This window comes from Pararge aegeria, chromosome 9 (assembly GCF_905163445.1).
Source record: "Pararge aegeria chromosome 9, ilParAegt1.1, whole genome shotgun sequence".
Taxonomy (NCBI): Eukaryota; Metazoa; Arthropoda; class Insecta; order Lepidoptera; family Nymphalidae; genus Pararge; species Pararge aegeria.
In genome coordinates, this window is record NC_053188.1 from 2,224,613 (window position 1) to 2,248,421 (window position 23,809).

The following is a 23,809-nucleotide window of genomic DNA, read 5'->3' on the forward strand; positions in this document are numbered from 1 at the left end:
CAGCAGGAGCATCTGTTTGGTGTAATTTATAATTTCTTTATTCCTTATACTCCACAACAAACAGATTTTCGGCAGTGTACCCTCTACGCACGTTTCGCTCCGAAACCGAAACATCCTCAGGAGATGTTGACTTTACAATGAATAATTGTTAAAAATAATAATGATAGCCTTAAAATCGTAATAAGCCTAAGAATTCTTCATAATGTTCTTAAAGGCGTGTGAAGTCTACCAATGCGCACTCAGCCAACGTTATGGACGGCTCAAACCCTCGTCTCATTCTGAGTGCAGACTCGTGCCCTTGCAAATGCTGTGCTATAATGGGTTCCAAACTCCCAACTCTATATGCTAGTTCCGTAAAAAAAAAAAAAACAAAATTTATTTATTTCAAGTACTTAGGCCTAATTAATAAGCACTTATGAAACGTCAAGTAATAGGTAACATATCTTCCATAATTGTTCGAAAATATAAAACCTGTTTCCTATAGACTCAGTCTCATGAGAGATAATCAAAAGAACCTATTCACGTGCTAGGTATATTTTGATTATAAACCATCCTCGGAGAACTGACCTAACCAACCGTGAAAATAAGTGTCAGGCGAATCGAAGTTCTAAAGCTTTGAACATATATTCCATTATCCTTCGCAAATGGATATTTCGCCTACGCGTTTCAGTTCTACGCCGTAGCCACCTCCCTATGGGGTGGGGTGACGTCACAGCCGCCCTCTGACGTCACTATGTGCGTCATTTCTTTATCCCAAATACAACAAGTGGGTTTGCATATTTCGATAAACATACTTCATCATACTTAATGCGTTTGTTTGTTGTCCTATTTCCGCGCAGCAACGGAACGACGTAATCTTTGGAGGATATATTTAGCACTGAAAGTCCGGTACCGCATGAAATCACTCGTTTAGGAATTGTGAAGAACAGCGTTAATAACTCTTTCGTGGACCTGTAAAGCGTCTAGTGACAGAATAGAAACAAATATATGGAAATATATCAAACTTGCTTCGGAGGAGACTACTGGACCACCCATACATATGTGTACTTTTTTTTTTTTTATACTGAGAAAATGCCTGACGCATACCACACACGTAGTAATGTGGGACTTGCACCCACTAAAAACTCTGTGTGTCCCTCGATAGACTTATAAGTGAGAGCACGGGATTCACTTGCGTATTCACCGCACTCTAGCCAAGGTTTTGACCCCATCGTCAATGGCCTGATCGCTGCCAAATCCTCCAGCCACGCCACCTTTTTAGGCCTCTCATTAATGACAAACTGGAGGCCGGAGGCCATTATATGCCCTCCGGCGTTACATTTGTGTGCTACCTTAGACTGCATTATGACATACCTCCAGGTGAGATATAACTCCATAAACTAATTTGGCAACACAGAAAATGAAATTACAACCTATACCAAACACAACTCACTTAAAATAGACCCGGTTATCTAGTTCCCTGGAACTTAGCTAATTGTGGAAACGAAGCTTAGAATAGAAAGTAACTTAAGTTTTATTTTACTAACCGCTATCTTGTCTCGGTTTTTACTGTCTGAAGTTTGCAGGATGCTGGGAAAAACAGTAATTAAGTTAGAAAGATAACTTGCGTTATGGGCCCGTTGGTAATACGCAGGAGAGACTTGTACCTACTTACGTCAGCATATTATATTAAACTATCTAATTCCGCCGACTTAGTCCATTTATAATATGAGTGTAGTTTATCTGAAGCGGTGGTAGCCCATTGGGTGGGACTTAGCCTTTACTTTTGAGGGTGCGAGTTCTAATCCCAGCACGTACCTCTAACTTTTCTAATTTATGTGCGTTCTAAGCAATTTAAATATCACTTGCTTTAACGGCGAAGAAAACATCGTGAGGAAACCTACATGAGTTCTCCATAATGTTCTCATAGGTGTGTGAAGTCCACCTATCCGCACTGTGCCAGCTTGGTGGACTACGGCCTTAACCCCTTCTCATTGTGGGAGGGGACCCCTGCCCTGTATTGATCCCGGTAATGGATTGATATGATGGTCATGATGATAGTTTATCTATACTAATATTATAAATACAAAAGTTTGGATTGATGTTTGTTACTCAATCAGATCAGAGACTAACTATATGTTGACTTTTAAATGAATTTTAGATTTTTTTTTTTTTTGCTATCACCATCTCACATTGTTATTTAAAAATATTTAAGAGGCAACCTAATCAGGGCAATAATTTTCACCAAAGCTTTTTTATCGTTGACGTAGTCCTTAATATTATACTAGGATTTTTGTATGAGCTTACGTTGCAAACTGAACTTTTTAAGAAACTCCAAGATATCAACTTCTAGTTTATTATGAAATTGTATGCATTATCCTTTAAATGAATTAAAGGAAATTGCATACAGTTTTTATAATTTTACATGTGTTACTTTATGTAGTCTAGTATATTGCACTGCAAGTTTATTTCTGCTTCTAATGTTTAAATTATTGCAGCTAATTTTCTCGTAACTAAAGTAATTATTCACTAATCTTTGTGTGTCAAAAATAAATATCAAAAGCTTTATGCTTTCTTATATGCACCATTCAAGTCTCGATAAATAAAACAAATTTTGCAAACTTAAATATAAACAAAATCCCCTCGATACAAATTATTAGAATGGAAGTTTCTTGTTTTATTCCACTGTAATAACAACCGCAGCCAGCAAGATGTCTAAAACAATATACAATCCAATATCGAGCGCAGATGTACGTAGCTTCGTTCATTCGTTAGCATCTCTTTGTACGCTGATAGATTGAGGCTACGAGTATTAATGCCTTTCAGAACGTATTAAAGGTAAATTAACTGCGTAATAACTTTATCTCCGCAATTGTGAGAAGCAACGGTATTAAAGTAGACATTTTGTTAAGTCATAATAATTAATATTGTTTGTATTTGAATAGAAGGCGGACGCTTTTGAAAACCATCGTAGCTTTAGTTTTAAGATACGAGGATAGTTCTGTATTAAGGTCAATAAAGTTGCATTTCTTGAGCACTTTATAAGACACAAAAGATTTGAGCTGTTCCAAATTATTATGATGGAAAAATGTTACACGAAGAAGATGCGTTGGTCGCAGAGATATGTCGTAGCTTTAATTTTAAAATATGAAGTTATCACTGCATTTGTGGAAGTCACATCAAACATAAAATGCGCTATTGCACACCAATATGTAAGAAAAGATGCATATCATAATAATTATTTCTTACATTCATTCATTTCTTCATTCATTCACTCAATCATTCATTCATTCATTCAAAATATGCATATCTGGTGAACGTGCTAAAGCACCAGAGATACGAGCTCCTACTTATTATGGTGGTAAAAGTTGCCCAAAAAGAGGTCGCAGAAAGATCGACTGGACTGGAATCGAGAGAGCAAATACACATCAGTCGGGGAAGCTGGCTGCCAATCTTCGCTAGTTGAAGAGCCTCGTTCGAAGAAGTGATCACTATCATCTTTCTGCAATGAAAACAGTAACTATGTATGAATAAAAACCTATAAACAAGACCTTGAAAGTCTGAAATACTTTATCAGCTTTGTCTGTTACCTCTACGAGATGTGTAGCTGCATCTTGTCTACGAGTGAAAGAGAACAAAATGGCGGGTGCATACGCGATCGCTTTATATTGTCTTATTACAGTCTATGCTTGCGTATGACCCACCAGCCTACCAACGTACACAGGTCTTCTCTCTCATATGAGAAGGTTCTAGAGCATATACTCACCAGGCAACCACAATGCATGTTGGTAAGACGTCAACACCAACTTCCTAACTCCAGGCTATAAAGAAAAATGCAATACCTAATAAATCACTGAATAATGTTGTTGGATTCATATTAAGGCAAACACACACACTCACACACGCCACACACACACACCACACTCACATACTCGCGCTCACGCAATCACACACACACACACGCAAACACACATAAAGTAACTTAGTTAATTAAGAATGCACTGATTTTGTTATTTTAGTACTTAATCAATATTAAGGAGGGTAGGTCGATGATGCCTACAGCACAGGGTTACCTAAATTAGGCAGCAGAGACCGTCCATACTTTTTGTTTGTGTATTACTAAATGTCATCATGTTGCCACAATAAATAATTTTTCAATTTTTCATTTTCAATCTTGACCCACATAAAACATCAAACCCAGGACGTGCAGATCCGTGGTTGGACATTCTAACTGGAGCAATAAAGCAGTTGACCCATATCTAATTTAAAAGCAGCATCACAGGCTAAAAATTCGGCCATTCTATGAAACACTACTCTATTGTTGGTATAGCTCTTTTTTTTATATTTCTACTAAAAGTTAGCCCTTGACTGCAATATCACCTGGTGTTAAGTGATGATGCTGTCTAAAATGGTTGCGGGCTAACCTTTAATCATCGGCATACCCTGTGCATACCCTCTATGCACGCCAGTGCTTTTAAGGAGTAACCCTAATCGCAGCTTATAGTGGAAAAAAACATGCTTAATTACAAAAAATTAAGACACTGATGGTGACTTAGGGCATTTGTAGGTAGGAAGATAAACCTACTTTTGGCACCAAGGGCGAAAGAGGATCGATTTCAATTAACGGCTTAAGCCTTTAACGAGACCTCCCGCTGGGACACGTCGCGTCCCTGAGATGCTATAAAGCGTTATAAGAAATTTACATATTTGAGAACATACGATGGCATTTCCCGGGCGATAATTTAACGCCAACGCTGTAATGATAGGTGCTGTCGATAAAATTTCTTACCAAAGGGAATATATAATGTATGGAATGTGAGAATTATGTGAACAAAAGTTATTTAACTTATTGTACTCGAAACATAAGAAAAATACAAGAACAGCAGGTTATGTTGTTGTTTTTATTTGACCCTCTTATACTTATTTAACCGAATTTAAAGAGAGCTCATATACAAACAGCTTAAAGGGCTGTTTCCATTTGGCTTTAATACGCTACAAAACAAAGACGCAGTTAAGTACTTTGCAGGTTGTGCAAACATATATCCTTCTTTAAAAATCGGTTTATTAACAAAAACGTGTTATGGTGGTAACAACGAAAACACAACCCTACCAAAACTAAAATAAACACTTTTTTATTTTAGTTTTGGTAGGGCATTCTCTATGTCGGTATTACTGTAGAACAGTTTCTGCGACGATATAGTTCTGTGAAGGTTGCTAAAAAATATTGACATTATTTGATGGTTTTAAATATTTTGAGACATATTTAAAAAATGTACAGATTTTAGTCGATGGTATTAAATATTAAGAGCTTTGTTTTGCAAAAATATGTAATTTTGAAAACAAAAAAACGTCAAGCTTGTATCTGTAAATACGGTCTGTGTGTTTTCACAGCAACTTTGACCCCAGACACCAATGTCGTGCAATTTGCACAGTTAATTTCTTCGCTTGTACGCCTAACTCTCTAATTCAGACATTTCTGTTCCGCATAATTACTAATGCCTCGTAATCGTTCCTGAACTTTATTTGAGTTGAAATAATCGTCATCACCAAGAGCCTATTTGTCTTCTAAATTCAAATTAAATAACTTACAACTAGACACATACCTCATCTTTTGCAGGAGAAAGAGTATAAGAGCTTACTTCAATTTTCAATTTCAATTTTCAATTTTACTTGCTGATACAGGTAAATAGGTCTACCACGCCAAATTGGCATGCACATTGTTGTCAGGATAGTATTTAAATTTTAATTGATGTTACTACTAGGTACAATTAAGATATTGGCAATTACAATAATATTAATTTTTCGACGGCCGATTGGCGCAGTGGGCAGCGACCCTGCTTTCTGAGCCAAGGCCGTGGGTTCGATTCCCACAACTGGACAATGTTTGTGTGATGAACATGAATGTTTTTCAGTGTCTGGGTGTTTATCTATATATTATAAGTATTTATGTATGTTATTCATATAATTATTCATCAGTCATCTTAGTACCCATAACACAAGCTACGCTTACTTTGGGGCTAGATGGCGATGTGTGTATTGTCGTAGTATATTTATTTATTTATTTAAAAAAAAATTAAAATTACATTTATGGAATAAGGTTTATAATAATACAATACAATTAATAAAATAATAAATTACAATTAAGTTTATATGGGCACATATTCTTTGAGAATAGAAATAAATTAATAATTACTAAATGACATTCTTGTTGGTACTGCAAGCAGTTGTATGTTATCATCATCTTCATATCAACCTATTACCGGCTCACTGTAGGTCTCCTCCCACAAAAAGAAGGGTTAAGGCCGTAGTCCACCACGCTGAGTGCAAATTGGTTGAATTCACACGCTTCAGAGTACATTATGGAGAACTCTTAGGCATGCAATTCACGATCTTTCCTTCACCGTTAAAGCAAGTGATATTTTAATTACTTAAAACGCACATAACTTCGAAAAGTTAGAGGTGCGTGCTGGGATTCGAACTCGGCTCCCTGAAAGTGAAGCCGAAGTTCTTACCACTGGGCTATCACAGCTTTAAAGCTTTGAATTGTACGTAACGATCATTAATTCAAGCGTGCATACAGTGTAGGGTCAGCAGCAAGCATGTACGATCGCAGTAAGGATTACTTTCAGTGGAATGAAGAAAAACCAAATAGACCTAATTATTTGAACGTATAAGTATACGAACGTACCTATATACGTTTCTTATAAGAACTACTTTCGACAAAGGTTGCCTGGGGAGGGATCGCTTTAGTGATAATACCGCCTTTGCACACCTAAACTAGTTTTTTATTATTTTTTATTTTATTTTATTTATTTATACTCTTTATTTGTACACCACTCAAGCAAAGAAACAAGACAAAAAAAGAACAAACACATGAAGAATGAAGCAGGATACAAAAGGCGGCCTTATCGCTAAGTAGCGATCTCTGCCAGGCAACCTTAGGATTAGGAAAACTAAAAAGAAAACAAATAGGTGGGGTACACTATTTAGTACATACATACAAATATCTACATACTAATACATAAACCAGACTACACAAATAAAAAAAAATTAAAAATACTATTGATAAATATAAAAAAATAAATATACTAATACATATCCTAATATACCATAAATACTTAAATATGAGTTTGAGTAGATAAATAAATAATAATAAATAATAATAGTCGTCTTTACTGAGCGAGATAATGAGCCTTAACAGCATTTTTAAATATGCCCAATGACTTCGACTGTCATGATCAATGGGAGTGCATTCCACAATTCAGTAGCTTTGACAGTGAACGAATGCTTATAAAACTTCGTTTTGTGGAACGGCATGCTCAAAGTCAGCGCACGACTCGATCTAAGTTCCGACTGCACTCCAAGAAATTTAAACTTCTCCTTAAGATAAGAAGGAGTCTTAGGATTAAATAACACACAGTACAGAAGTGAAAGTACATGAAGATCCCGGCGACGGCGGATAGGGAGCCACTTAAGCTTCTGACGAAATTCAGATACATGGTCATATTTGCGTAATCCAAATATGAACCGAATAGCTAGATTTTGAAGACGCTCAAGTTTGTTAAGATAGTCCTCGGTCAAATTAAGATAGCTTGCGTCCGCATAGTCGAGAATAGAGAGAAAAAGAGAATGTGCTAACATAACTTTAGTCGGGATTGGAAGAATGGATCGCAGACGGCACAGCGACCTAAAAGTGCCAAAAGTCCTTCTACTCAAATCCCTGACTTGCACAGACCACGATAACTCTTTATCAAGATGCAAGCCAAGGTCCTTTACAGAGGCACAAAACGGAATTGTGACACCATTAAAATCAACACTAGGTAGATTTCCCCAATCAACCCTTGACCGCATACCAGGGCTTCCAATAATAACAGCCTGAGATTTTGCTGGATTAACCTTAAGTCCATACTGCCTGCTCCACTCAAAAATTTCATTAAGATCGGTGTTAATAGCAGCAACAGTAGAACCAAGGTTATCAAGGGTTGAATGGCGATAGATTTGGATATCATCTGCATACATGTGATAGAGAGAAGAGATACGTTTGGAAATTGAATTAATAAAAATAGCAAAGAGTAAGGGAGATAACACGCCGCCCTGAGGTACCCCGGCCGCAACATCACACCAGGATGAAGAGGTCTCCTCAATCCGAATGCATTGCCGACGACCAAACAGGTAACTCCGAAACCAATCTATCACCGATGGAGATATGTTAATGGAGCGCAGGACACTCAACAAGATATCATAATCAACTGAGTTAAAGGCATTACTGAAGTCTAGCAGTATCAGTACTGTGAGTTCCTTATTATCCATCGCCCACCGAATATCATCAGTTACTTTTACTAGCGCTGTAACTGTACTATGACCAGCACGAAAGCCGGATTGCAAGGGACTGAGAAGTAAGTTTTTATTAAGGAAAAGATGGAATTGTTCGTAAACTAGCTTCTCAAGAACTTTAGAAAGGAACGGTAAAATAGAAATGGGACGGAAATCAGAGAAAGAAACAGGATTGGCCTTTTTAGGCAGAGGGGTGACTTGTGCATTCTTCCAAGCTTCAGGAAATTTGCTAGTCAAGATGGAATAGTTGAGAATATGAGTAAGAAAAGGGGAAACAACATCAAGAATGGGAACGATCATATTACGGCTGACGCTATCAGTACCGACTGCATTCGAGGCGATGGACAATATGCTCTTCTTAACATCACATTCAGTGAAAGTCTTGAAGGTAAAAGATAAAAAGTCTGGAGTTGATGGCGAAGAAAGAATACTAAGAGTACGCTCCTTATTGACACTATCAATTGTATCAGAAGTAGAGAAATGTTTATTAAGGAGTTCAATATCAATGTTGATAGAAGTCTTAGGGGATGATTTACCAACTCCAAGTGACTCAAGAAATTTCCAAGTCTTAGCGGTATCACCGTTCTCGACTGACTTATGGATGTGGCGACGTTGGGCATCTCTACACAATGTATTACAGCGATTTCGTGCTTTATGATACTTTATACGGTTAGCATCGGAATCATTAATTTTATAATTACATTTTGCCGTGTTCTTCTTATGCATTAGAATTTTAATCTCCTCTGATAACCACGGAGCTGGTTTTGGTTTTTTTTATCTAATGTGTTTCTCTTTGTATTTAGTTTTTGTGTGTGCAATAAAGAATTTAATAATAATAATATATGATCGGATGCTATGTGTGTCTATATGCTAGCTGCAACACACATTCAGACGACTTCATCATTAAACTTTTTTGTAATTGAATTTTAAATCAAAAGTTTACGCAAGCTACATTTCAATAAGTGATTTTTATCTATTTTTTTATTACTGTGATAACTTCTAAATAAGCGATTTATTACTATCAAATTCGAGCGAGGGCATGTACAATTAAAAAATCAGCATTAAAATATCCGAAACGTTTCAGAAACTTAACTGTTTACATAATAATCCTCCAAAATACGTTTTCTAATAACTGAAAAAATCTATGACAACAAAAGAGAAACGAAACAGAGAGAAATACATTCAGTTGGTGAATGAAATTGTGTAGGAGTCAATGGTAGCGTAGGCGTAGGCGGGAGAGGAAGGGGTGGGTTAGAGAGGGAAGCGAGATAAGGGTGGCGCGCCCACGTTTTCTGGAGGCTGAATGGGTGACGTCCGTTGATATATAAAACCTAAAGATAGAACTAGAATAGAACCTAAGAAAAAGCGTGTGGGCTGACGAAAAAGATAACTTTATTTCACACTTTTATGGCCGTGATTTATTTTCCGGCTTGAATTGTAGCATACATAACTCTTTGCTCTTTAACTATTGCTATGCAGAATCCAATTCGTATCGTTGCTTTGTTACAGTTTAAAATATAGGCAAACCTACATATACCGTATAGCTTTGCATTTATGAAATGATATGTTATCTTAATCATATATCTAAGTAATGGGTTGTCCGCTTTACATGCTGTACATAATTCACGAGTAAAATTTTCGTTGAGGAAAAAAAATTATAAAGTAGCCTCTAGCGAGGTATTGAAGTGAATTTTTCTTAGTCATTAATTGAAAGTTTAAGATAAAATAAAAAATACTATATATTTAGACTTACTGACTATTTTGGTTGTTCTAAAAATCAAATTCTTTGCAATAATTCGTACACGGCGGAAGTGCAACTTCTGAAGGTTTATTAGAATGAGTTTATTCTATTTTTTACGAAGCTTAAAAATTCTTTAATATTTTAATGTGAAATAAAATAATGGCGGTAATTTATACATATATAGCATATTATTCCGTTTTCATTGTAACTAAACTAGGAAACAAAATAAATTCTATCTCATTCTCTCCTATAGATGTATGTGTTTGTTTCTTTATCTACATATTATTCAGTTTCCACGGTAACTGAAAAAGGAAACAAAATGTGTAATTATTGACCCATGCATTTATGTGTTTTTTTATCGTGAAACATTTCCGTTTCATCGATTTTAAAATCACAATGATTCTAAAAAAGTATCAATTCCAAAAAAACATGCAAATTGTAACGTTGCATGCTGAAATCTTATCCGGCTATGTCACTATCCTAAGTACCTTATACGTTTCTTCTTGAAATTAGCTTTAATTATATCTACGGTAGCGGCGAACGCTGTATGTAAACTGTGTTCAGATCATCCCGCCACTCGGAATAGACCGCGTTTTATTCTTGTTTGCTTTATGGAAGGTAATTTTGAAATGTGTCTCGCTGCGCATCCGCTATTTTTGCAAAGCGCCGCATTCAGCTCACTCTGAAATGTAGTGCAATGTAGCAATGCTTTTTATTTCCATTCTATGATAAGTTTTAGTTATTCTACTATACTGCGTTGAGTGCTGTAGTCTAACAAGTAATTCCCAGCAAAAAGAAATCCAGCGAAATGGGCGATTTGGGAATTAATAATTTCAGAATTTTCTCTGCTCTTGTCTGGTGGCTAGTTATCATCCTACCGACCAAGACGTGCCTCTGCGTTTTGAACAAACTTTTTTTTTATTCCACTACAAGTTAGCCCTCGACTGCAATTTCACCTGGTGGTAAGTGGTAGTATGATGAAGTCTAAGATGGTAGCGAGCTAACCTGTTAGGGAGTATGGTACCTAGTCATACCCCTAATCGGTTTATACGCGACTTCGCACCGGAACACAGAATCGCTTAGCACGTCTTTGTCGGTAGGGTGGTAACTAGCCACGGCCAAATCCTCCCCAGACCAGGCCAGGGAAAATTCAGGAGTTATAAATTTCCAATGCTTTAGCCGGGAATCAAACCCGGGACATCCTACTTAAATACACAGCGCTCACCGCTGCGCCAGGTAGGTCGTCAAAACTGAAATTTGTAAATTTTTAAGTTTTAAATTATTTTTAGTGCTGGAGACTTTCGCTTTACCCAGATACCAATCTAATGAGAGAGTGACGTTGAGAAGACGTTGAGCGTTTCGGTAGGTTGTCACATATACACTCATAAGGGGTTTTGGGTTACATAATTACCAGGTTACATCATTAACAGGTTTACTGGCTATCGTCTTATATATGACAATGTTATTATTGATATTGACGGCCGATTGGCGCAGTTTGCAGCGACCCTGCTTTCTGAGTCCAAGGCCGTGGGTTCGATTCCCACTACTGGAAAATGTTTGTGTGATGAGCATGAATGTTTTTCAGTGTCTGGGTGTTAATATGTATTATTCTAAATATTTATATATATATATAATTCATAAAAATATTCATCAGGCGTCTTAGTACTCATAACACAAGCTCCGCTTACTTTGGGGCTAGATGGCGATGTGTGTAGTGTCGTAGTATATTTATTTATTTATTTATTTAATGTACCACCAGATATTGCAGAGTTAACAGCTAACTTGTAGTGAAATAAAAGAAGCTTGAATTCAATCTATCAACGGACGAGGCGAGGCGAACTAATGAATGAAGGCGTACATCTGGCGCCTCGTATTGGATTGTTTACAGTTTAAGCACGCTCGAGGCAATTTCTCCTCTGGGAAATATAAAATGGAAAATAGAGCAACGAAAGATAAATGTAAATCTTGGCATTGTTCATCGCCATCGGCATTTGTGTCCCACTTCTGGACACAGTCCTCGTCTTGTTTAGAACTGGAGGATAGAGTACTGTGTTCCGTCACGTTTTTGTTATGTGGGTTGATGGGCTAAAATAATTATCTATACTAAATAAAGTTTTCTTTATTCGAGCAATGAAAATATCACGAAAATATCGTGAGGAAACCTGCATAAATAAAGATAAATAAATGTAAATATACTACAACAATACACATATCGCCATCTAGCCCCAAAGTAACCGTAGCTTGTGTTATGGGTGGCTGATGAATATTTTTATGAATAACATACATAAATACTTATAATATACATATAAACACCCAGACACTGAAAAAGATTCATGTTCATCACACAAACATTTTCCAGCTGTGGGAATCGAACCCACGGCCTTGGACTCAGAAAGCAGGGTCGCTGGCCACTGCGCCAATCGGCCGTCGAACCTGCACGCCTGAGAGTTCACTTCGTAGGGCAGCAGAGCACGTGCAAAGTGCCACTGGGTCCATACACTTGAGGCGTAGGTGGTATGCCTGATGAGCCTGTGTGTGGGTGTTTGTGTGACTGTGTGTGTGCATGTGTGTGTGTTTGTGTGTGTGTGTGATTAGTCGAGAGTGTTCTATGGGAATAACCATGAAAATATTCATAGACAAAAACACTGGTGCAAGATGGCCACCGCCACAAAATGGCGAAAAAAATTTGTTTTCAGACAAGTTCCTTTGTATGGACAACAAATGAAAGGGCTTTACTAGTAGGATAATGTACCCGAAATCGAAAGTCGAGGGTTTTTTGAATGTATATATTGGGTACAGTGACTCGTCTGATATCATCTATTCACCTAGTCGGGGGTATACTAGCACATATAAAAACGCATATACGTAACCTAATATCAAACATTACTTTTATATACCTTCTGCCTACCAATTGAATTATAGGCCCAAGCCAGTTCATACTGATAACCTGTGACTTAAAATTACCCAAAATAATATCTGGGTTATTAATAAGTACATAGAGTTGAAAGATTTTGGTGTTGGTGATAAAGTTATTCGGGTTTTTTCTCTATACGCTATACATGTATGCTATTAGTTTTACCCATTCAACTGCCTGCCTTGGATGGGGTTTACATGTTTAACTACAGATCATAAGGTCAGGATCAAGTTTCGATGCCCGGGTCACGTCTAGAAATTTTGTGTAGCATTTGGGTTTTTTTTGTTATACACTCCCAATACCAGAAGTGCGGAAATTTGCATCGTTAACCATCAAAGTTTATAATAACAATCCGCCGGTTGCTTAGGTAGGTTCTCAAAAACTCAAAAGCCCCGCAAGCGGAAGAGTCGTTTTTTTTTATAAATTTTAAATAGTGTTTTTGATTTTTCTTTTATAATTTCACTTTTGAAAATTAAAAAAAATATATAGGTAATATAAATAATAATATGAATGTTTATTTTTTTTAATTTTGAATAGTGTTGTGTTTTTATTTATATAATTTAAAATTGTTAAGAATGAAAAAATGAAAATCAATAAATGAAAGAGATTACATGATATAAATATTCTTCGCCTTGGGGCTGTAATATTGGCGGCTCCATATTTAAATGGAAAAATGAAAATATCCAACAGTTATCAATGAAAATACTTATAATAGAAGTACCGGCGGCTTCGTCTGTACTATTTTCCCAGTAACATTTTGAAAGCGAAAACGTTTATGTGTTGAGAGATTTATTATGAATAAATCTGCCTTTTTCAGGGATTAAAAACACATTTATTGTAAGTTCAGATTGCGCCGCGACTCGCAGTTCCGGGCACTTTTGGCACCAGGGTAAATACGCCCATGCTCTAAGTCTTGACCCAAAAAAATTACTATTGAAACCATTAGTAGTAGTAGACGTTTGTGACAGAACTCGTCCACATAAATACTTCTTTTTAGTCGTGCACTCTTGGCAGAGTGGTCGTGGCTGCTGAGATGAATTTCATGGCGTTAGGCATCATTGGATTGCGCGAGTCTTCTCCACTTTTGGCGGTTGGTAGCGTGTCGAAAAACCTACGTCAGTGGAGAACATGGTTAAGCGTAAACCTATAATTAGTTTTTAAAAAAAACACGACGCAATAAATCTAACATAAATACAAAGTTATTATCATACCAATTATGCAGCTGTAATTATTCTTATCGAAGCGTTATCAATAACTTGTAAAGGAATAGCTAAATTTGCAGGTGTCAGTATAATCTGTGGAGTAATCGAGACTATGACGTCAATTCTACGACTGTTTTAATAGCAAAGCTGTGGAGGCTTCAACCGTGTTTACTATGGGTAGAGCATTGGCTCAGTAGGCAGCGACCCTGCTTTGTGAATCCAAAGCCGCAGTTCGATTCCCACTGCTGGAAAAATGTTGTGTGATGCACATGAATGTTTTTTCAGTGTCTGGGTGTTTATATGTATATTATAAGTATTTATGTACATTATTTATAAAAATATTTCTCAGTCATCTGGTACCCATAACACAAGCTAGTGGCGTGCACTTCACACATGCACAAAAGCACTGCATACCCAAATTATCTTATATAACTCGTATTGGAGGGGAATTTTTAAATTTTATGCCATGTACCTATGCTTTATGCATACCCAGGTCACAAGCCTTGTGCACGCCACTGACACAAGCTACGCTTACTTTGGGGCTACGTGGCGATGTGAGTATTTATCGTAGTTTATTTATTTATTTATAATATGCTACCTCAATAAATGCATTATTTAGCACAATTCTTTTTTAAATCTTATTAATTGTTTATGACTATGCTGTCCAAGTGCGGAATGATAGCCTTCTTAGTCTGGGAGAAGACCCGTGCCCTATAGTTGGCCGGGTATGGGTTGAAGAAGATGAGTAAGTGATAATAGCGCCGTCAAACAACCTCTTTACCTCAATAAAATACACACGACGCTACTTAATTTTTTGATTTCCGATACAAAAGGAGGTAAAAAAAAAGCAATGTGTCATCTCTTGTTTCAAACGTGACTCATTGTAATATGGACCTTTGAAAAAGTAGATCGAAACTGCAACTTTTCCTACTAGATGACGCTACAGTCGCTATAAGACTGATGTGAAAGGCATATACGAATTAAAAAAAGCTTAATTGCAGAAAGCGCTCAGGCCGCGATTGCCAGAGAGTCGCAGGTTCAAACCCTATGGGGTCCGAAAATTTGTAAATGCATTTTAAATATATAAAATTGGTAATTCCTCCAAGTGTAGGTAAAAACACTAATAAGAATTATAACAATTATAAAAAAGAGGTGTTTGAGTTTGACAACTTTCAAAATTGGAAATTCATTTATTTCATAAGCACTTTTGAAACGTCAAGTACCTGTCTGTTTTTAGTGACTCTACAAACAGACATTCTTGACGGTTCGGAACCGGTTCGGAAGGCAGATTCTACCGAGAAGAAGCCGGAAAGAAACTTAGTAGTTGCTCTTTTCCAACATCATTTTATAATTTAACAATTTTTGTTCAATCTTGTGTGAGATGAAAGCGGAGCGGCTTGCTTTCGAAATTATAAATTTCACCATAGAGGGTTAATAAGGAGTTAGCTAAGCTGATCTTAATAAATAGGTTATAAAAAAAAATTCTGCTCTTGTTTACCCAAATGATTAGCAAGCGATAAGTGTCTACTCTATGTTAGACATTAGATTTAGGACCTAGATATTTCCCTTTGCGCTTAGGAAATCACGTTAGACGTTAACCCAGATTTTATCTTTGGTATTGTTACACAAGGCCACATCGTAAATCGATCTATATATTGACTTAAGTGTGCGATAGTTTGGAATTGGAATAAAGTACGTTTAGAAACATGTTCGGTTAACGCACATAGCTCGAAGAAGCGATGGACGGTGGGGTCCTAAGATACTGGAATGCCCACCTGTAAACACAGCGTTGTTGGACCACCAAAGAGGTAGACAGATGAAATCAAACGAGTCGCAGAAAGCCGCTGGTACAAACCGTGGTATTTGGAACTTCCTATAAGAGACTTATCGTCTATGGGCGTTCATTGTTTGACAAGATGGTGATGATGATGACGTTTAGAAATCGGTCTGTAGGTTTATTTCGTATCTCGGCAGATATTATACTATTTTAGAAACGATAAAGTTACCTAGATTTCCAAACGAGATACAGCACCTGTGACGTAATCACGGTTGACAACTGAGGTTACTAAGTATACCTAGATATAGCTATACAATTTTCTAATGGAAAATTTCGAAAGTTTGTAACTTAATTTGCCATCCTGCGAGATACAAAATAGATAGCGAGAGATATAGCGATCGTAACGTCCTCTCGGGTTCTGTCGACATTACGCGATCAATATGGCAGGAAAATGTATTTTTTTTCGGGATCGACGCTGCGATACTTAGCATTTCGCATAAAACAACGCAAATACGTTCAATTGAAGGCACGGGCCAACCAAGTACGGAGACAAGCCCAGGATTGCTTGTACTTGTTCCTGGAACAGAATAGAACAAAATACCATAACTAAGTACGTGTTCTTAGAACAGAACAGAACAGAACAAAATACCATAACGTTCACTATTGCGACAAATTTTACTTTCGCCTTGGGGGGGTTTAACGCTTAGCTTAAGGGGACTTTTGCATATTTATGTAAGGGTTTAATGTAACTGCCATACTCCTAACTGGTAAGCCCGTTAGCATCTTAGACTGCATCACTTACCAGTTGGTGAGATTGCTAACTTGGGGTTTAATATAAAAAAAAAAGACAAGGATATTCAAATAATTCCAAGTTGATATTTACAACCAGTCATCTGTTATGCCCATATAAAATATGCGACGAGTTGACAACTGTCGCTATCTAAGTACGCGTTGGAAAATTTAGTGAATCGGGCAATAGTATAAGGTAAAGACACCTTACTCCGAGGGTATTTCAAATTGGCACCATATTCAGAGGTATTTAGAAAAACAGCGTTTACCAAGCTCTTTTTGACTGCAAGATATCTTTATCAACTTATAGTTTAATTTTCTGTAGTTATATGAATAAAAAGTGGTGTTATGCGTTTTAAAATAATCGGTAAGTTTTGCGGTGCCAGCTGGCTCGAACGCTTTATACATTTTGGACCCTGTGCCCGTAAATTCCAAAATATTTGAAATAGCGTTTACTCATTTTTTTTTTAAGTGGAACTTTTTCGTCTGTGTGTTGCATGTGGCGTGACGATTGGTCGCAGAGTAGGGATAAAGTGACAGGCGCTCGTCAGAGCAGCCGAGACCAATATGGCGGCGCCTATAGTTCGCGTCAGCTGACCGTGTAGTATATAGGCTCATTTGTGCCAGTGCTCCATATATGTGTATATCATCTAAATATTTGTTAAGTATTATGTATATCGTACTGTAAGACACAGACTTAAATAAAAATTCTATTAGTCGGAGACCTAGTCTACTTTTATCATTTCCATTTTTCAAGTATAAAATGAATATTGATGAACCTATTTTTATACCCTCAATAAAATATTATTGGGGGTATAAAAATATGTGCCAAAAGTTTCACTTTTACCTTCATAAAACCACAAAATCCTTTTTTTGTAGTTTATTTGTTTATGTTTTCCTGAAGATACCGCGGAATAAGGTGCATTTACCTCAGTTTACGTCATACCGAAATATAGGTCCCCAAAATATAGGCGACTATATGCGGTGGCGTAGGCGGGTGAACTCTGGTATTTGGGTTGGGTGCAAAGTGGGGTGCACACACTGAGGGGGTTGCGGGGTCAGGGTGAAGGTCGGAGGTCGCTGCAAGTGCGCACTTTGACCTTCCTGCTCGGGTTTTGATTGCGCAGTACCTACGGAATATCGATTTTGTTTGTGTTCGGTGAATACATGTTTTTGACAATCTGCGTAGCTTGCAGAAATCCTTTACGTTAAGTTTTTTTTATTGTATTGTAACGGCGAATCGCGGATTTGTGCAGTATGGTGGCTCTATATTTTTAATATTTCACTACACTACAGTTAACAGCTGGTGGCAATTGTTGATGCCACGTTTTTTTTATTCCACTACAAGTTAGACCTTGACTGCAATCTCACCTGGTGGTAAGTGCATGATGCAGTCTAAGATGGTATCGGGCTATCCTGTTATGGTAGTCATACCCCTAGTCGGTTTGTACGCGACATCGCACCGAATAATAGAAACTAGCCACGGCCAAAGCCTCCCACCAGACCAGACCAGAGAAAATTCAGAAATAATAAATTACCAAATCGCCCCTGCCGGGAATCGAACCCGGTCTAAGGTCAGGATGTCTTTTTGTTTGTTTTTTTTGCCACAAAACACATAAAAAAGATAAAGAATACACCAAGTCAATCGACAAGCCAAACAAATTAAACATATATTTTATTTTATTAATCCTTTTGATACTTTCGTTATCAAAATCGATTAAAACAAATATTCGCCGAAAGTATCGAAAACTTATAAATTTTATTACTTTATTAAATACATCGTGACTACCGTGAAATATAAATACAGAAAGGTGGAACTAAAACAAATCGTATAGTTTAAGAGTTGACCGACAAATTTATATATGCTTTCAAAACGAACAAATCACGTAACATTATTTATGTTTCTAACATTTCTTCTCATAAAAAATTATGGCATATTTTGACTTCTAAAACCCTGTCTAAGAGGAGACATGTGTGCCCAGCATTTAATGATCGGGGATCGGATCTTTTGGCGCGTTAGGGAAAAATGATGAGAGTAAATTTTTACGATGCGCGTACACTGTCCCAAAAAAACGACACCCTGAAGTTAGCTATAAGGTCTAACAGTGTACACTTTCAATTGTCGAAGTCTGCGGGCTCATTCCGGTGATTTAATTGATTCAATTGTACAAAAATCTCAAATTTTAATTGTGACTCAACAATTAAAATTTGAAAGCGGAAAAGGCCCAGGAACAGAAGAAGAAGAAGATAAACTTTATTTTACTTGATAATACGTAATAATAAAACTTCCAATGTGCCTGTTAAATAGTATGTTTCTATTGATAATGTCGTTTTTTCTACAAACGTAGAATAAGACGAAAAATAAAATTTCTGAAACGTTTTTTTCTTGTTACGCCAAAGAAGTGTAACGCGTGTACACACAAGTTTTTTTATAATTTATTATTGAAATAAAGTTTCAGTATATAGGTAATCTAAAGATACTCCGACCATATCTCCGAGCATACAAAAGATTGCTTGAATAGGAGGCGTAGGGCTAAGTTGACTTGTTTTTAGCGAATCTTTTGCATTTTATGAGCAGACTTGTGTACTTCTAAAATTGTTGGTTAGTCAATAGTTAATTAACATAAGGACTTCGACTTCAGTTTCGGGGGGGCAATCCCAGCACTCACCTCTGACTTTTCTGAGTTATGTGCGTTTTTAAGCCATTAAAATATCACTTGCTTCAACGGTGAAGGACATCGTGGGGAAACCTGCATACCTGAGAAGTCTACTTGATGTTCTCAAAGGTGTGTGGAGTCCAGAGGTGTGCACTGGGTTTCTTAACAGGGTATGCATACGGCAGGAAAATTACATAAAACGGCATAAATCCTCCTCCTATACGAGTTATATATAAATTTTAGGGTAGGCAGTGCTTTCGTGCTTGTAAGAAGTTCACGCCACTGGTGAAGTCCATCAATCCGCACTAGGCCAGCGTGGTGGACTACGGCCATAACCCCTTCTCATTGTGGGAGGAGACCCGTGACCTATAGTGGGTCAGTAATTGGTTGATAGAAGATGATGATGATTAATCATTTATTCTAGCACTTCACTATTTAGTTTTAGCACATGTTAAGCTTTTGTTTTTTGTATTTGCAATTTGCAATTTGCAATTTCATGCAAAAAACGAATGACGTATAATTAATTCATTGCATTATCTAACATAGCTTTTTGTCGGTAGTCTCTTGGACTAACTGATCTCATAAGATCAGTGTAACGTTAACACCCGGTAGCTAGCGATCAAATCGATCTAGTTCAATTTTCGTTTCATTTCCAATAACTACTTCATATTCAAGGTTCATAGCACAGTTACAATTAATTGAGTCATTATTTGTTGCGTGCTTGACATCCGCTCTGTCATTATTTAACATTGTTTTTACTGTTATTTAGTTGATATCGCCCCGAGTTTCGTAAACACTACTATAGATGGCGTGACTGCGACGAGTATATGCTTTTGTAACATGTAAAATGAATGACAGTTCATTTAATGTTGTACTAAACTAAACTACTTGATATTCTAAAACTAAAGATTATGATTTTGAAATAAAATGATAACAATTTAAATTTTACTTCTACTAGGAGACGTAGCGCATTGGGCAGGAGTTCGAATCCCAGCACGCATCCTAACTTTTCTAAGTTATGTGCGTTTTAAGTAATTAAAATATCACTTGCTTCAACGGTGAAGGAAAACATCGTAAGAAACCTACATTCCTGAGAGTTGCACATAATGTTCTCAAAGGTGTGTGGAGTCCACCAATCCACACTAGGCCAGCGTGGTGGACTACGGCCTTAACTCCTTCTCAGTGTGGGAGTATATCCGTGCTCTGTAGTGGGCCGGTAATGGGTTGATGATGGTTATGATGGGGAGACTTACTGACATTTTTATTTTATTATTATTTTTAAGAAAAATTTTAGGCTTCTTGTTTCTAGTTTGGGGGTGGTGCCAATTAGGCGAAAATATACAAACTGTATATTAGTGCTTAGTATATTTATATACGTCCGTCTTATAATTCGATGGAGCAGGCTGCACGCACGAAAAAACATGACGTATGCGGCGTTACCTCGCTCTGAGGCGTTCCATTCAAGGCTTGCAGTGCAAGCGAGAGCGCGGAACGAGCGACATAGAGGCACAGTCGGCCTCCGCGTTCGACATCTGTCTCTCTCCTACTTGAGTGAGCGATGCGTCCGCGTGGACAGCTTCTGTACAATAATACATTTACATGTATTCGGCAAGGATGAAGTGCAGTGAAAAGTGAATGTGGTGTCAATTGTTTATAGCAACTATAATATCTATCAAACAAATAAAATTAAAATTTTCTTTTGAAAAATGCAACCATTCCATCAGTATTTTCTTACGACATTGTCACGTTCAACTATCGTCAGTAAGCCGACTTTACAGACAACCAATTTTTTTTTATAAAAGATTGTTATTGTGCCAGCTATAAGCAGGTTAGGACTGTATCAATATTAATATTAGAAGCAAAAATAAACTCGTTGTGCAGTTTACCAGGCTACACAAAATTGCAAATTGATTCAAGGGCCATTGTATAATATTTTATAACAAATTACCAAATGAAATCTTTGAGATGTCTCTCAAAAATAACTTACAGAAAAATCCTATTAGAATATTAAGGATTACTTAAACAATAAAAAAGCTTGGGCGTGAATTGCTCTAGCTTCATAGCTCAACATAAATTTACTGGAAGATAGTGATAACAAAAAAAAATTTACCCGGCTAAGATTATTGTGGGCTCTCCTTACCAGGGCGCGTTTGGAACCCTCGTAGCTTTAGATTTAAGTTGGCGAACGAAGTTATCACCATTCCCTTACAATTATGTAAACATATATGTATGAACGCTTCATAAGTGCCTGTGATGGGCTTACATGAATAAAGAAATTTTTCATTTGAATTGTTAGTAAGTAGAAATTAACAGCAATTTTAAATTAAAATAAAATATTCTTGTTGCAGGTAAAGTAACATTTCATGATTTCGTGCTTCCGGACTTTTGGTAAGGTATTTTATCAATTTTGTGGCTCAAGTGGCTCACAAATAAGATCAGCATTACATTTAAAGAATACTTTCGCAGAAAGTTTCTGACACCTTCTTTTTTGATTAAAGACGTAAACTTTACTGGCATTGACATTTTAAACGTTTAAAAACGTATGTAAACATTCATATGTGTATCATAAATAATAGCAAAACAATTCGAACTTCAATCTTAACGTGGCTTTAGTACTATGCGACATTTTAATAATTCTGTAAATAATAATTGTTGATCAAAATGAATCAACTGTCTGGACCAGTCGTTGTGACATTTTATTAAATTGAAATAAATTATTCAGTTGATTTAATTTTATCTTCCTTTTTCATAAACTTTATTCACATCCTGTTTTATTTTACTCCGTTTAAATTGTAAACTGACCTATATTACACCAAACTAGTTTAAAGTCACGCAAGTAGGTGTAATTAACTGTGACATTAAAAGTATGTTTTAAAGAGATTTTTTGTTTTGAAAACACGGCTACAATGTTGCATTATCACAAAGTACTTAAATAGCGTTTTTAAGATAATCAACTCCTGTCAACGCCACATTAACCACAATCTTTCAGTAAACAAAATTGTATTTTTTCGATCTACAACACGTGAAAATTTGGAGATGAAAACTAAGCTGTCGCTAGTTTGCTGTGTGATTGTAGTAGTTTTATGGTCCTTAATCAAGAGAAGTGGAGGAGTATCATAATTTAAATAAGAACTGACATGTTACACACTTTTCTTCTTAGGTTTAGCATGTGCAGTCATGGCATATATACAGTGGCGTGTACTTCATATATGCACAAAAGCACTGCTTACCCTAAAACTGATATTTAACCCTTGTAGTAGGAAGATTTTTGTCGTTTATACAATTTTCCTGATGTATGCATACCCTGGTAAGATATCCAGTGCACGCCACTGCATATATAGTGTATTAATCATGCTTTAATCAATTTTGACTGAATTTAAAATAATATATAGTAGAAATTACAGATAGATAAATAATGAAATGGAGTATTTTTCACTTCAAAGTTCCACTAGTAGAGAATTGTAATGAGAGGAGTCGCCCAGCTACTACAACAATAATATTTCGAAAAACAGTTTTATACTTAAATCTGAGCAAAAATTTAATGTGTGTTTCCCACGTATAGCTTGAGTACCTTCAAGGAAAGAGTGTATAGGCAATTCCTAGGCAAGCGTGCTCCAACTTAGACCTCATTGCTTTCACTGCGGTGGCCTATCGTTTATATAAATAAAGAAATAAATATACTACGACAATACACACATCGCCATCTAGCCCCAAAGTAAGCGTAGCTTGTGTTATGGATACTAAGATGACTAATAAATATTTTTATGAATAATATACACAAATACTCATAATATACAAATAAACACCCATACACGGAAAAACATTCTTGTTCATCAAACAAGCATTTTCCAGTTGTGGGAATGGAACACAGCCTTGACTCAGAAAGCAGGGTCGCTGCCCACTGCGCCAATCGGCCATCTATAGGTATAAAAATAAAAGAGTCCCTATGTCCCGTTAATGAAAAAAAGGCCCTAAGAATCTCCGGCCCTTTTCTATTACGAATCCCAGCACTCCAAGTGTCAATGGGAGCATTCTTATGCGAAACACAAACTTGCCCGCGAAACCACGACAAAAAGATTTTCACGCATGTAATGTTAAAATGGCGCAACGGTGAGCGCTGTGAATTTAAGCAGGAGGACCCGGGTTCGATTGCCGGCAGACGCAATTTGGGAATTAATAATTTCATTTTTTTTCTGGTCTGGTGGGAGGCTTTGGCCGCGGCTAGTTACCACTCTACCCACAAATAAGCTAAGCGATTTAGTGTTCCGGTGCGAAGTCGCGTAGAAACCGATTATTATTTATTTATTTATTAAACTCTTTATTTGTATACCACAACATTAACATATTTAAAATATAACAAAAACAGAAACATCGAAAGAAGTAGTAATACAAAAGGCGGCCTTATCGCTTAATAGC

At 36.7% G+C, this 23,809-nt stretch overlaps 1 protein-coding gene across 1 annotated transcript in view; it reads left to right on the forward strand.

Moving 5' to 3' along the window:
• LOC120626428 overlaps positions 1-21,774 on the forward strand; it is a gene marked incomplete at its 5' end in the record, with an annotated part of 160,841 nt that extends 139,067 nt beyond the window's left edge. The window contains one exon of the mRNA XM_039893952.1: positions 21,742-21,774. Within this exon, the coding sequence (XP_039749886.1) occupies positions 21,742-21,750 (9 nt within the window). The remainder of the gene's footprint in view (positions 1-21,741) is intronic.
• Positions 21,775-23,809: the final 2,035 nt, after the last annotated feature.